Source organism: Rhipicephalus sanguineus, chromosome 9 (genome assembly GCF_013339695.2).
Source record: "Rhipicephalus sanguineus isolate Rsan-2018 chromosome 9, BIME_Rsan_1.4, whole genome shotgun sequence".
In the NCBI taxonomy this organism is placed as follows: Eukaryota; Metazoa; Arthropoda; class Arachnida; order Ixodida; family Ixodidae; genus Rhipicephalus; species Rhipicephalus sanguineus.
Window position 1 is genome coordinate 2,181,908 of NC_051184.2, and position 13,809 is coordinate 2,195,716.

General features: G+C 44.4%; 1 protein-coding gene across 1 annotated transcript in view; it reads right to left on the reverse strand.

Annotated features, from left to right (window-relative positions):
* LOC119404445 (neprilysin-1-like) overlaps positions 1-13,809 on the reverse strand; it is a 30,133-nt gene that overhangs the window by 14,082 nt on the left and 2,242 nt on the right. Inside the window, exons 3-7 of the mRNA XM_037670937.2 lie at positions 7,116-7,277; positions 6,033-6,119; positions 4,907-5,106; positions 3,605-3,793; positions 3,051-3,137 (exon numbers count right to left, since the gene is read on the reverse strand). Of these exons, the coding sequence (XP_037526865.1) occupies positions 3,051-3,137; positions 3,605-3,793; positions 4,907-5,106; positions 6,033-6,119; positions 7,116-7,277 (725 nt within the window). The remainder of the gene's footprint in view (positions 1-3,050; positions 3,138-3,604; positions 3,794-4,906; positions 5,107-6,032; positions 6,120-7,115; positions 7,278-13,809) is intronic.

Here is a 13,809-nt window from a genome sequence, read left to right on the forward strand (position 1 = left end):
GGAAGAGGTTGAAGAAGCCCTCGGAGCTGAAGTCCGAAAAAAAAATCACTTGCGCGGTTGCGAGTGCCAAGTACTTCTCTCTTTCAGTTGATTCTACACCTGATTGGAGTCACAGGGATCAACTTACAGTGGTCGTTCGCAACGTTGCTAACGATGAGCCTGAAGAACATTTTCTGGGATTTTTGCCCATAACCAGTCACAAAGGCGAAGATCTCGCGAAGAGAACGCTCGACCTCTTAGAAAATCTTGAAGTTAACTTCCAAGACTGTCGTGGCCAGTCATACGACAACGCGAGCAATATGGCTGGAAAATACTCTGGCATGGAAGAAACAAACACGGTGCTTGAACTGCACTTCTAAGTGTCGTATGCATTCCTTCTTTTCGTCTAAACTTCTCGCACACTTTAGTCTTCTTTCAGTATGATCCAACGAACGAGACAAATCTTAATGCTCTCGATGCATCTTCGTCTCCTGATATAGTTATTTATTACGGTGACAATCTCTCCACGTGCTCCGCAAGAAAGAAAACGCCCAGGTGATATTAAACACTCCGGGGAGGCTTAGAATAAATATGGCTTGTGTTCTTTGCAGCTAAATCTAAAAATCGTCAAGTCTCAAGCATGACCAGGTGACAAAACGGGAAAGAAAGGGGACGGGGCGAGGGGGGAGAGCCCCCCCCCCCTTATTTTTTTGAACCGGGCCCTCCGCACTGTTAATCCGGCCCTGCCCTCCACGACCACTACAGCCGTTGCTTTTTGCGCGCAGCTAGGGCTGTTCAGACCGGCGTCGGCCATACATGTTAGGACGCCGCAATTTTTTCGTCTCTCATTGCGACGCGCTAAGCGTCCCCATGTGATATTCCCGACCCGTTCGACTTGCTTGCGAGAGTACACAAGGAAATAAGCTTTAAAGGTTTTATGCGCCTTCTACGAGATATACAATTTATTTTTATGATCAACCTATGTGACAGAACAATAAACGTTTGCCATTTTTGTCATTTTTGTCCACCAATTATTAATTGCTGGCACCCACTGGTTTCGAGGCTACTCTTTTACGGCCATGAAAAAGATCGCCGATCTCTGTTTCCAGAAAAGACCGCTTCTGAAGAGGAGATCACTATCTGTCATGTGTTTACGGGCGAAACTTTTTCGGAAGAAGTCTCCTTGCTCAAAAGACTTTCAAGTGCTCGTGTGACAGGGGTATGAAAGAAAAAAGAAGTCTATTGACTCCTTTTGGGGAGTCCTGACTTGCCAGGTATATGACTCTCTTTAAAGAGACACGTAAACTCTCTTTGCAGACAATTATACTCGCTTCGGGGAGTCGTGGGACCCGAAAGAGATTGAACGCGTCTCTTGAAAGAATCACATACGTGACAAGCCAGTGCTCGCCGAATAGAGTAACAGATAATATTTTTCTTGCTTTGTGTGTGTCCTTCCTAATTGAGTTTCTGTTGTCGTTCTAGGTATTGATCCAGAAGTATATGTACTGGCTCGCTTCTTCACCGCGTGATCCTTATAGCATTTTCCCCCCTCGTGATGAATCGATGTCTACTTTGTCTTGAAGTGTATTACTGGTCCGTGATCGAGAAAGGAAGAACGGTGGAGAACAGGTGATACGCGCATTGTTGGGAGGATGAGTACCTCTTTCCGGTATCAGGTGTTTTAATTTCGGGCATATAAATCGCATCAGCTCACTTCGTACGCTATCTTAAGTCCGGCTATAGAGGCAAACGTGTTGCGTGGGTCGCTGATAGTCCGAGGTTTATCAATCGATCGCCGACTTCGATATATAGATTCAACTGCAAAAAATACCTGGCCGTGTTCGTTTATTGGGGGGGGGGGGGGGGGGCGAGAACGCCAAGCAAAACAAGACAGGGAAACAGCTGAGTCCCTAAACAACGACGTGGCATTGTTTTCTTAAGCACAACGGGTGTGGGCTATGATTTGTTCTAATTCAATATTAATGTGACTGCCTGACCTCGGGTGGGTTTTTGATGGGGGGGGGGGGGAAGAATCTCCTACCGTCTCTATAGTGTGAGGTGTTGTCATGAAAAGTGCTAAGAGGGTCTTTGTAGGAGTCGCAGTCATTTTGGCGCAATTCCTGATTTGGCGGGCGGCTTGTGAGATCTCGCAAAAGCAGAGCGAGCTTCAATTACTATTATTACTCAGTGTTCTCGCATTCATTCCTCGTACGGCAAAATCAATCATTTCACTTCATTTGGTTGCTATTGCTTACCGTCATTCTGCGAATATATTCCTCAGAAAAAGAGTGATAGCTGTTATACAGTGCAAGAAAGGATCTGTTTATGGTTTTGTTGCATGATATCTGTTTTTCGTTTTACTGCCTGTGTATTCTATTTCGTCTTAGCCTACAAGTAAAAGTTGAAATTATTATTATTATTATTATTATTATTATTATTATTGTTATTATTGTTATTAGTATTATTAGTATTATCATTATTATTATTATCATTATTATTATTATTATTATTATTATTATTATCATTATTATTATTATTATTATTATTATTATTATTATTATAACAATGTACAAAGTCTTCCCTTCTCCGTCTTACCGCATAGTTGTATATATGCAATCTAATTTTTTATTACCCTTCAATATTTCTCGTATTGTCTTATTTTACTCCTCACCTTTTGTGTTCATTTCTCTTTGTCTACGTGTTTTTGCTCTTTTTATTTCTGCAGACTGTCTGTATTGTATTGTTTATTTTTATTGTTTTTTTTTGCGTGTGCCTGCACAAAGACCTCACGGTTGTTCCTGGGCACGTTAAATAAATGAATGATGATTATTATTATTCTACAAGTGTACACATGTACAAAGAAAGAATAGGAAGAGATAGAGGAAAGAAGACAGGCGAGTAAAAAAATGACGAAGACTGACAAAAATGAGCAAAAACGCACAACAAAACTTCTCTAAGCGGGTGCCCGTTTGGTTCATAAAAGTCGGCGAAGCGCGATGGGCCTGATCACGTCGAGCAGCGCACCCTCTCAAAAAGAGGTTAGACCTCAAATGAAAGCGGGAAGTACTCACACCGGTAATTTCTCTCTGAAATTCCTCTATGGTGTTCCTCCGATAATTATTTCTTGCCCTGCGCTTCTCCTCGGACGGTGCTTGTACCTGGAAAGAGCATGGTATTACAGATTTAGTATAGCTGACATAATAAATTTAAGTAAACTACTTTTAATGGTATTAGCACTTGCCTTATTGTACGGTAGCAAATGTACTCGTGTTTAAAAAGCAGGGCGTGCAAAGACGGACACAAGATGGAAGTCAGTAAACCACAAGCGCCGACTAACAACTGAAGAGGCGCAAAGTGGCGGAAAACAAAGTCGGCACAAAAACTTATCTGCGCATGCCCAGGCAAGAGGCGATGCCTGTCATTCTGGCACGCGTGGGTGTCTATGTGGGAGATGTCTGTTGGATGCATGTGGTTGCGAGTAACAAAGAAGTGAGCCTCTCGGAAGCAATTCCCTTCTTTTGTTAATTAATGATGTTATCTCATACAACATCCTTGCTTTAGCACACTTTTGACCAGAGAGGGTGATACGATACGTTTTTTTGTAGAAATTTTTAATGTTCCGTACCGCGGTCAGCGCTGCCATGAATGAAAGCGTCGTGTTGACGTGCGTCCCCAGTTGCTCCTCCGTGGCGTTCGGTCGCAACAGCCTCGCTGCTGTCTTTGTCACATCCATGAATGTACCGGCCAGAGTGCTCGTCGGGTCCGTCACACCGCGTACGAGAGATTCGAGGCTGTTGTCGTTTTTCTGGCCCAGCTGTGGCAAGAAAATGCACGCGATTGGATCATATAAGGTTCCACAAATCAGTCAGGTCGGCTTAGCCGGCACGTTTGCCAGTCGAGGGAAAGATTTAGTCTGTCAGTGGGTAGATTGAAAGACAGCACATTCTGGGCATCTGGCGTTCTCGCAAAGTACACGCCTGTGGGATGAGAGACATTATAAATTCTTTCTTTTTTCGTTGGAGCAAAAAAGCAGATACACATTTAAAAGCTGACAGTCTTATTACAATGTTTATGTAAGTAGCTGCCACAGATGCGCTTTTTTTGTCCTGATAAAAATCGGTAGTGAACCTTTAAGAAATTTGTGTCCCCCAAAAGCGGGATTGTTTGTAATTTGATGCATGTCTTGTGTTAAATAAACTTTCAAACCTTCAAACAAGCACTTGTGATGATAAATATAACGCAAGAGGTATACGCCACCATCTAATCTTGTAAAATAAACGCTTGAAAGCTGATGAGCTTCTTTCGGTTGATGCTCTGACCCGAAATGCACGAGAAGAACTTGTTCTTGGGCTAGTTGATGAGGGTATGAAGGCATAATTTGTAGCTAAAAAGACGCACTCAGAACAAGACGAGGATGACCACACGAGGGGCACTTCGAACTGAATTTTTTTTGTGTGTCAGGACACAAAAAATATATACTGAAATACAACAAATGCGCCTTAAAACTTAAATGCATAGCCGTTTGTCATTCATTCATTTTATCGGCATTATTTCCACTGGTCTAAACATCGTTCTGTATGACATTTTTATCATACAACAACATTTCTTTAATATCACTGAGAATGCTATAATCACGTCTAAGCAAGAGCGAAATGACAAATTGGATTTACATTTACGTATCACGCGTCACGTAAAAATGTGCACTTGAGAAATTTGCGCGGTATAACAGCCGTCCGTGTCGCCCAGTGAGATTCAGCTTTCTACGCTGACTGAATTAACAAACTAGTTATAGCCCATCGAAGCGCGAAGTTGAATTAAATAACGTGTTTGAATAACTGAAATAACGAATGGTGATTGCCGTATTGTGTGAAAATGTGCAAGATTGTGAGGAATACTAGTCACGGACGAGGACAGTGCGAATGTTCACCTGAAGGATGTTGGAAGTCAGATTGTCCATGTCCTTGGCGACATCGACGGCGAACAAAGACGACAGCCCAGTCATACTTATCACGTCTTCGAGATTGCCGATGTCAGTGATGTCTTCATCGTCCATGACTGGCCATCGACCTAGTCCGTTCGATTCGAGCACTCGCCTCACAGCACTGATGCTTTCCATTTCGTTGCTGCCTGTGAACGAAACGCAGTGAGCTTTTAGTAGTTAATACTTGTTGGGTTTTTACGCCCCAAAACCACGATATGATCATGAGACGCCGTAGTGGAGGGCTCCGCAAATTTCAACCACCCAGGGTTCTTTAAACGGATCCTAATGTAAAGCAACAAATTAGCTTAGATTGATAAAGTACACTCTGAAAACACTAGTGTCACCACCATATGTTTATTAGTAGTTAAGAAATCAATGTTAAAAGTGTCACTTTTAAATTTCCCGCTTAAATCTCCGATGGTGACGTCACGGATTTTAGTGTTTTCTTTTTTTTTTAATTTTGCCCATGAAGGATCAGCAAAATTTCCTGAAACTTGGTATGCTAAGCCTCCGGCTTCCCCAGAAGACAATGTGCTTCATATCTACCAGCTGGGGACTGCGTAGGCCCCAGTAGAGGCCATCAAAATCTGTGACGTCACGGCGACTGGTGCGGAAACTTCAAGGTGGCACCGCCTCCTGTATTTCCTTTTTGCGCGTTTTCTCGCTAACTAAGCGTCTTCTTTCAGCAGGCGTAGTGTTTTTGGTATCGTGAAAGGGTAATTTGCTAATACGACGAAAATCGTTTTTTTCTTCTCTTTAGTGTCCCTTTAAGGTACACCGAAATCCAAGCACACGGGCCTATGCGATCTTGCTGCCATCGAAATGCGGCCGCCATTACTGAGATTCGATTACGCGAGCTTCAGGTCAGTGGTCAAGCACCATAACCACAAGATCACCGCCGCAGGTACAGTGAGCTTTTTGTGAGTATCTAATTGAACGCATGCTGCGACGAAAGAGAAAGTGCACGAAAACTATCACTATGCTAGTATTTAATTAAGGAGGCGCACGCCCTTTCGCACGACGAGGCGTGGCGACGTTAAGATAAAAAAACCTATAGCCTCCAGTCACTTACCGCTGTTCATACATGCGTGATATGCGACGGCTGCTTTTTCCCTGGCCGTCTTAGCTTCAGGCACAACGGGAAGCGATTCCAGTATTTCTGTCGATAGAATGGTAGCAAGTACAAAAAAAAACAAAAAAAAAACAATGAGATTGCAAGTAGACGGTGTATGGGCAAGTGTTTCACTGGTAGCATTTTAACTGTATGTTGACGATCACAACGCGTGGTATCGGCTGACGGTTGACGACGGCTCGAGGGCAGCTGTCATGTTTATCAGGCGCACAGGTCACATGAGAGAAAAGGAGGAAGACTAAATATAAGCGCTCGTGTTTGTCTACCATTTTGACTCATTTAGCACGTGCGCCTGTCAAATGTACAGGACGTACTTTAGTGTAGCTGAGGTAAAAATCTATTAGAATAAATACCGAACATCGACCATCAAAGCGCCCTGCCGTTCCGTCACGCAGAGCTTGTGGAATGTATAATTAGTCAAATTCTGAGGTTTCATATGCCATGACATCGAAATGCTTTCGAGCCGAGCCGCACAGCCGGAGCCCGGATTAATTTGGCCCACGCGGGCTCTTTAACGTGCACATAAATCTAAGTCTATAAGTGCACGGGCGTTCTTGAAATTCTCCCACGTTGATATGTGTCCGTTGTGGACACATATCAAAGTGTTCGAATTCACGCTCCCCGCTTTAGAACTCACGCTCTCGTACTTTTAAAAGCACGGTGCCATAGCCGATGAGGCAGCATGGTGATTGTTGCAAAAATCGCGTGTGATGACGAACTCTTTTTACCGATAAGAAGGGGTAATTTCAAATCTTGCGTCAAGCGCTTGTACTATATTGGCCTTAACTTATGTGGTGGTGCATGCAGCGGTGATGATGATGAGTTATTGCTTGGCGAGCCGGTAGCTGTTCACTTCGATACTGCAATGCTCTTTTGGCAGAGTGTCCTCGTTTGTTGTGAGCGCTGTACAGTATCGGGAGGATGACAGTAGGTGTCGTTGTTGATGATGATGATGCTTATGATGATGACGGTCGTAACTATGGAACTTGAGAGAAGATGGACAGGTGCACGCATAGAGCCTACCTTTGAGGTCCTTATTCACCTTGAGCGTCAGCTCTGTGAAGGGGCTCACCAACGGTGAGTCTTCAGGAATAGGATGGGCATCTTGCCAGCCGTTGCAAACGTAGGCGTAAAAATCTTCGCAGGGGTCAGCACTGATGTTTACTGATGCCAAAATGAGGTCAGCTGCAAGAAATAAATGTTTCGAAACACGTGTGAGCTGCTTTCTGACACCAGTCACCCTTACGAGCACTGTCGCTATCTACGTCAACTATCGATAGAAAGCGCATGTCTCATGTAAACCTCCTTTTTAACGTATGGTGTAGTAGCGCAAATTCGACGGGGACAAATAGGACAAGAAGCAAAACACGACACTCGCTACACTCGCAACTAATTTTATTTCAGAAGCAGCACTTCATATATAACCCAAATCCCTAGCGACACAGAAATGAACTACGAACCCTGAATCATTGCCAAAAAAACCTTTTTGCGCACACTCAAGCGATAGTACACGGCACTTATGCTTAGACACTTTAAGATGACATAACCATGACAGCGCTGGGTAACATCAATACAAAATACATTGGCGGGAATTCACACGTGCTTGAAACAGATTTGAAACAACATGAAGGAAAGTATGACACATGCAAAAACATTGCAGCAGAACATGTATGCTGGTCATACAATCCGCGAACGGAAATACCCTTACTTAGCTACCGTTCGGCACATTCTAAAGTCGTAAAGAGTGGCATAGCATTTTCATGTTTGAGAGCAGCCCTAACAAAGTCATGTCCACAAAAAATTAGCGAAAGCTTCAACCAACAAATTATCAGGCTAAAAATATTCGGCAGATCCCACGCCCTGTGGGAATCGATGTAATGCGAAGCAGCCAGCAAAGAGCTGCATACATCGCCTTGCTTGTCTTGAGCCAAATGAAATCATTCATGCCATGGCATCTAGTCCACCATATATCGCATGTTTGCCATGCACGCATGCATGCACAATCTAGTGTACACCATGCCAACGAAACGCATATTCTGGTATATAAATGCATGACCATAGCATGACTCGTTTATCTTCATCACGCACTCGTGCCATGCCATATCAATCTAGGTATATATCACGTTAACAAAACGGCCAGAAGCGCACCATGACAGTGGCATGTAAATCATACCGTACATGACATGCATAACATGATTCGCATGTTAAGACCTCTCATTTATGTTCGTCATACACTCACATCGCGCAATACCAATTTTGGTGTATATCAAAGGAGCGAAATGGCCGCGAGTGCACCATGAGTAGAGCATGTAAATCATGCCATACATAACATGAATATTATGGTTTTTCATGTTACCACTTGCCACTAATGTTCATCATACAGTCTCATCGCGCAATACCAGTTATGGTGTATATCAAGCTATCGAAACGGCCGCGAATGCACCATGAGCGTGGCATGTAAGCCATGACATACATGGCATGCATGTCATAGTTTTCATGTTATCACCTGTTATTCATGTTCTTCATACAGTCACATCGCGCAATACCAAGTTTGGTGCATATCAATCTAGCGAAACGGCCACGAGTGCGCCATGAGCATGGCAAGTAAATCATGTCGTACATTTCATGCATGTCATGATTATCATGTTACCACCTTTCATTTACGTTCGTCATACAGTGGCATCGCGCAATACCAATTTTGGTGTATACCAAGCTAGCGAAACGGCCGGGAATGCACAATGAGCGCGGCATGTAAATTATGACATACATAACCTGCATGTCATGATTTCCATGTTACCACCTCTCATTTACGTTCGTCATGCAGTCGCGTCGCGCAATACCAATTGTGGTGTATGTCAAGCAAGCGAAACGGCACGAGTGCGCCATGAGCATGACATGTAAATGATGTCGTGCATGTCATGCATGTCATGATTTTCATATTACCACGTCTCATTTACCTTCGTCATACAGTCGCTTCGTGCAATGTCAAATTTTGGTGTACATCAAGCTAGCGAAGCGGCCGCGAACGCATCATGAGCGTGGCAATTAGGTCATGACATACATGACATGCAAGTCATGGTTTTCATCTTACCAACTGTCATTCATGTTCTTCATACAGTCACATCGCGCAATACCAATTTTGGTGTATATCAATCTACTAAAACTGCCTCTAGCGCATCATGAGCGTGGCATGTAAATCAGGTCGTACATGACTTGCATGTCATTATTTTCACGCTACCACGTCTCACGTTCGTCATACTGTCGTGTCGCGTAACACCAATTTTGGTGTATATCACGCAAGCGAAACGGACGCGAATGCACCATGAGCGTGGCATGTAAATCATGACACACATGTCATGGATGTCATGGTTTTCATGCTACCACCTGTAATTCATGTTCTTCATAAAGTCACATCGCACAGTACCAATTCTGGAGTATATCAATCTAGCGAAACGGCCGCGAGTGCGCCATGAGCGTGGCATGTAAATCATGTCATACATGACATGCATATCATGATTTTCATGTTATCACGTGTCAGTTATGTTCGTCATACAGAAATGTCTCGTCATAACAGTTTTCGTATGTATCCCTTCATTTAAACGGCCGCGAGCGCCCCGAGACCATTTCATGTAAATCATGCTGCACATGACATGCGCGTCATGATTTGCATGTTAGGACCTGTCATCATGTTCGTCATGAACTCTTGTCACGCCGTAGCAATTTTGGTATATATGAAATTAACGAACGGCCGCAAGAGCCCAAAGGCCGTGGAATGTAAATCATGCTGTTCATGACATGCGTGTCAGGATTTTCATGATATGACCTGTCATTTATGTTGGTGATAAGGCCATGTTATGACACACCAATTTTGGTACACATCCGATTAACGGAACGGCCAGGGAGCCCAAAGCCCGTGGAATGTAAATCATGCTGTTCATGACATGCGTGTCATGATTTTCATGATATGACCTGTCATTTATGTTCGTAATAAGGCCATGTTATGACACACCAATTTTGGTATACATCTGATTAACGAAACGGCCAGGAGAGCACAAAGTCGTAGGCGGCTAGATAGATAGATAGATAGATAGATAGATAGATAGATAGATAGATAGATAGATGGATGGATGGATGGATGGATGGATGGATGGATGGATGGATGGATGGATGGATGGATGGATGGATGGATGGATGGATGGATGGATGGATGGATGGATGGATGGATGGATGGATGGATGGATGGATGGATGGATGGATGGATGGATGGATGGATGATGGATGGATGGATGATGGATGGATGGATGGATGGATGGATGGATGGATGGATGGATGGATGGATGGATGGATGGATGGATGGATGGATGGAGGATGGATGGATGGATGGATGGATGGATGGATGGATGGTGGATGGATGGATGGATGGATGGATGGATGGATGGATGGAGGGATGTGATGGATGGATGGATGGATGGATGGATGGATGGATGGATGGATGGATGGATGGATGGATGGATGGATGGATGGATGGATGGATGGATGGATGGATGATGGATGGATGGATGGATGGATGGATGGATGGATGGATGGATGGATGGATGGATGGATGGTGGAGGATGGATGGATGGATGGATGGATGGATGGATGGATGGCTGGATGGATGGATGGATGGATGGATGGATGGATGGATGGATGGATGGTGGATGGATGGATGGATGGATGGATGGATGGATGGATGGATGGATGGATGGATGGATGGATGGAGGATGGATGGATGGATGGATGGATGGATGGATTCGGATGGATGGATGGATGGATGGATGATGGATGGATGGATGATGGATGGATGGATGGATGGATGGATGATGGATGTGGATGGATGGATGGATGGATGGATGGATGGATGGATGGATGGATGGATGATGGATGGATGGATGGATGGATGGATGGACTGGGATGGATGGATGATGGATGGATGGATGGATGGTGGATGGATGGATGGATGGATGGATGGATGGATGGATGGATGGATGGTAGGATGGGAGGATGGATGGATGGATGGTGGATGGATGGATGGATGGATGGGATGGATGGATGGATGGATGGCTGGAGGGATGGATGGTGGATGGATGGATGGATGGATGGATGGATGGATGGATGGATGGATGGATGGATGGATGGATGGATGGATGGATGGATGGATGGATGGATGGATGGATGGATGGATGGATGGATGGATGGATGGATGGATGGATGGATGGATGGATGGATGGATGGATGGATGGATGGATGGATGGATGGATGGATACGCTCAAAGTCGCAGAAGATCGCTAAGAAATGCTTCGCATTTAAAATTCTGGGTACGAAAAACACGTGTTGTGTAGATCGGACAACAAGCTGATTAGTCACGTACGCGACAACTTTCAGAAAAAGCCGGCAGATCCCACGCCTTGTGAGAATCGATGTAATGCGAAGCAGCCAGCAAATAGCTGCATACATCGTCTTGTATATCATTGAGGGAAATGCGTGTCATGGTTTTCATGTTAACTCCTATTATATATGTTCGTCACACACTAACGTCGCGCAATACCAACTTCGGGGTCGATCAAGCTAGAGAAACGGCCGCCAGCGCCCCATGAGCGTGGCACGCAAGTCATGCTGTACATGTCATACGTGTCATGACTTTTATGTTAACTCGTGTTATTTATGTTCCTCACACGGTCACGTCGCAAGATACCAATTTTGGTGTATATCAAGCTAGCGAAACGGCCGCCAGCACCCCATGAGCGTGGCACGTAAGTCATGCTGTACGTGACATGCGTGTCATGATTTTCATGTTAACTCGTGTTTTTATGTTCGCCACACAGTCACGTCGCGCAATACCAATTTCGGGGTAGAGCAAGCTAGCAAAATGGCCGCCAGCGCTCCATGAGCGTGGCACGTAAGTCATGCTGTACATGACATGCGTGTCATGATTTTCTTGTTAACTCGTGTTATTTATGTTCGTTACACAGTCACGTCACAAGATACCAATTTCGGTGTATATAAATCTAGCGAAACCGCCGCCAGCGCCCCATGAGCGTGGCACGTAAGTCATGCTGTACATGACATGCGTGTCATGATTTTCATGTTAACTCGTGTTATTTGTGTTCGTTACACAATCACGTCACAAGATACCAATTTTGGTGTATATAAATCAAGCGAAACCGCCGCCAGCGCCCCATGAGCGTGGCACGTAAGTCATGCTGTACATGACATGCGTGTCATGATTTTCATGTTAACTCGTGTTGTTTATGTTCGTTACACAGTCACGTCACGCAATACTAATTTCAGGGTAGGTCAAGCTAGCGAAACCGCCGCCAGCGCCCCATGAGCGTGGCACGTAAGTCATGCTGTACATGACATGCGTGTCATGATTTTCATGTTAACTCGTGTTATTTATGTTCATTACACAGTCACGTCACAAGATACCAATTTTGGTGTATATCAAGCTAGCGAAGCTGCCGCCAGCGCTCCATGAGCGTGGCACGTAAGTCATGCTGTACATGACATGCGTGTCATGATTTTCATGTTAACTCGAGTTTTTATGTTCGTCATACAGTCACGTCGCGCAATACCAATTTCGGGGTAGATCAAGCTAGCGAAACTGCCGCAAGCGCCCCATGAGCGTGCCACGTAAGTCATGCTGTACATGACGTGCGTGTCATGATTTTCATGTTATCTCGTGTTTTTATGTTCGTCACACAGTCACGTCGCGCGATACCGATTTCGTGGTAGATCAAGCTAGCGAAACTGCCGCCAGCGCTATATGAGCGTGGCACGTAGGTCATGCTGTACATGACATGCGTGTCATGATTTTCATGTTAACTCGTGTTATTTATGTTCATTACACAGTCACGTCACAAGATACCAATTTTGGTGTATATCAAGCTAGCGAAACTGCCGCCAGCGCTCCATGAGCGTGGCACGTAAGTCATGCTGTACATGACATGCGTGTCATGATTTTCATGTTAACTCGAGTTTTTATGTTCGTCATACAGTCACGTCGCGCAATACCAATTTCGGGGTAGATCAAGCTAGCGAAACTGCCGCCAGCGCCCCATGAGCGTGCCACGCAAGTCATGCTGTACATGACATGCGTGTCATGATTTTCATGTTATCTCGTGTTATTTATGTTCGTTACACGGTCACGTCGCAAGGTACCAGTTTTGGTGTATATAAAGCTAGCGAAACGGCCGCCAGCGCACCATGAGCGTGGCACGTCAGTCATGCTGTGCATGACATGCGTGTCATGATTTTCATGTTAACTCGTGTTATTTATGTTCGTCACACAGTCACGTCGCAAGATACCAAATTTGGTGTATATCAAACTAGCGAAACAGCCGCCAGCGCACCGTGAGCGTAGCATGTAAATCATGCTGTACATGACACGCGTGTCATGATTTTCATGTTATGACTTGTCATTTATGTTCGTCATACAGTCATGTGACGCCATACGAATTTTGGTGCACATTCGATGAACCAAGCGACCAGGAGAGCACAAAGTCGTAGGCGGCTACATAGATAGATAGATAGATAGATAGATAGATAGATAGATAGATAGATAGATAGATAGATAGATAGATAGATAGATAGATAGATAGATAGATAGATAGATAGATAGATAGATAGATAGATAGATAGATAGATAGATAGATAGATAGATAGATAGATAGATAGA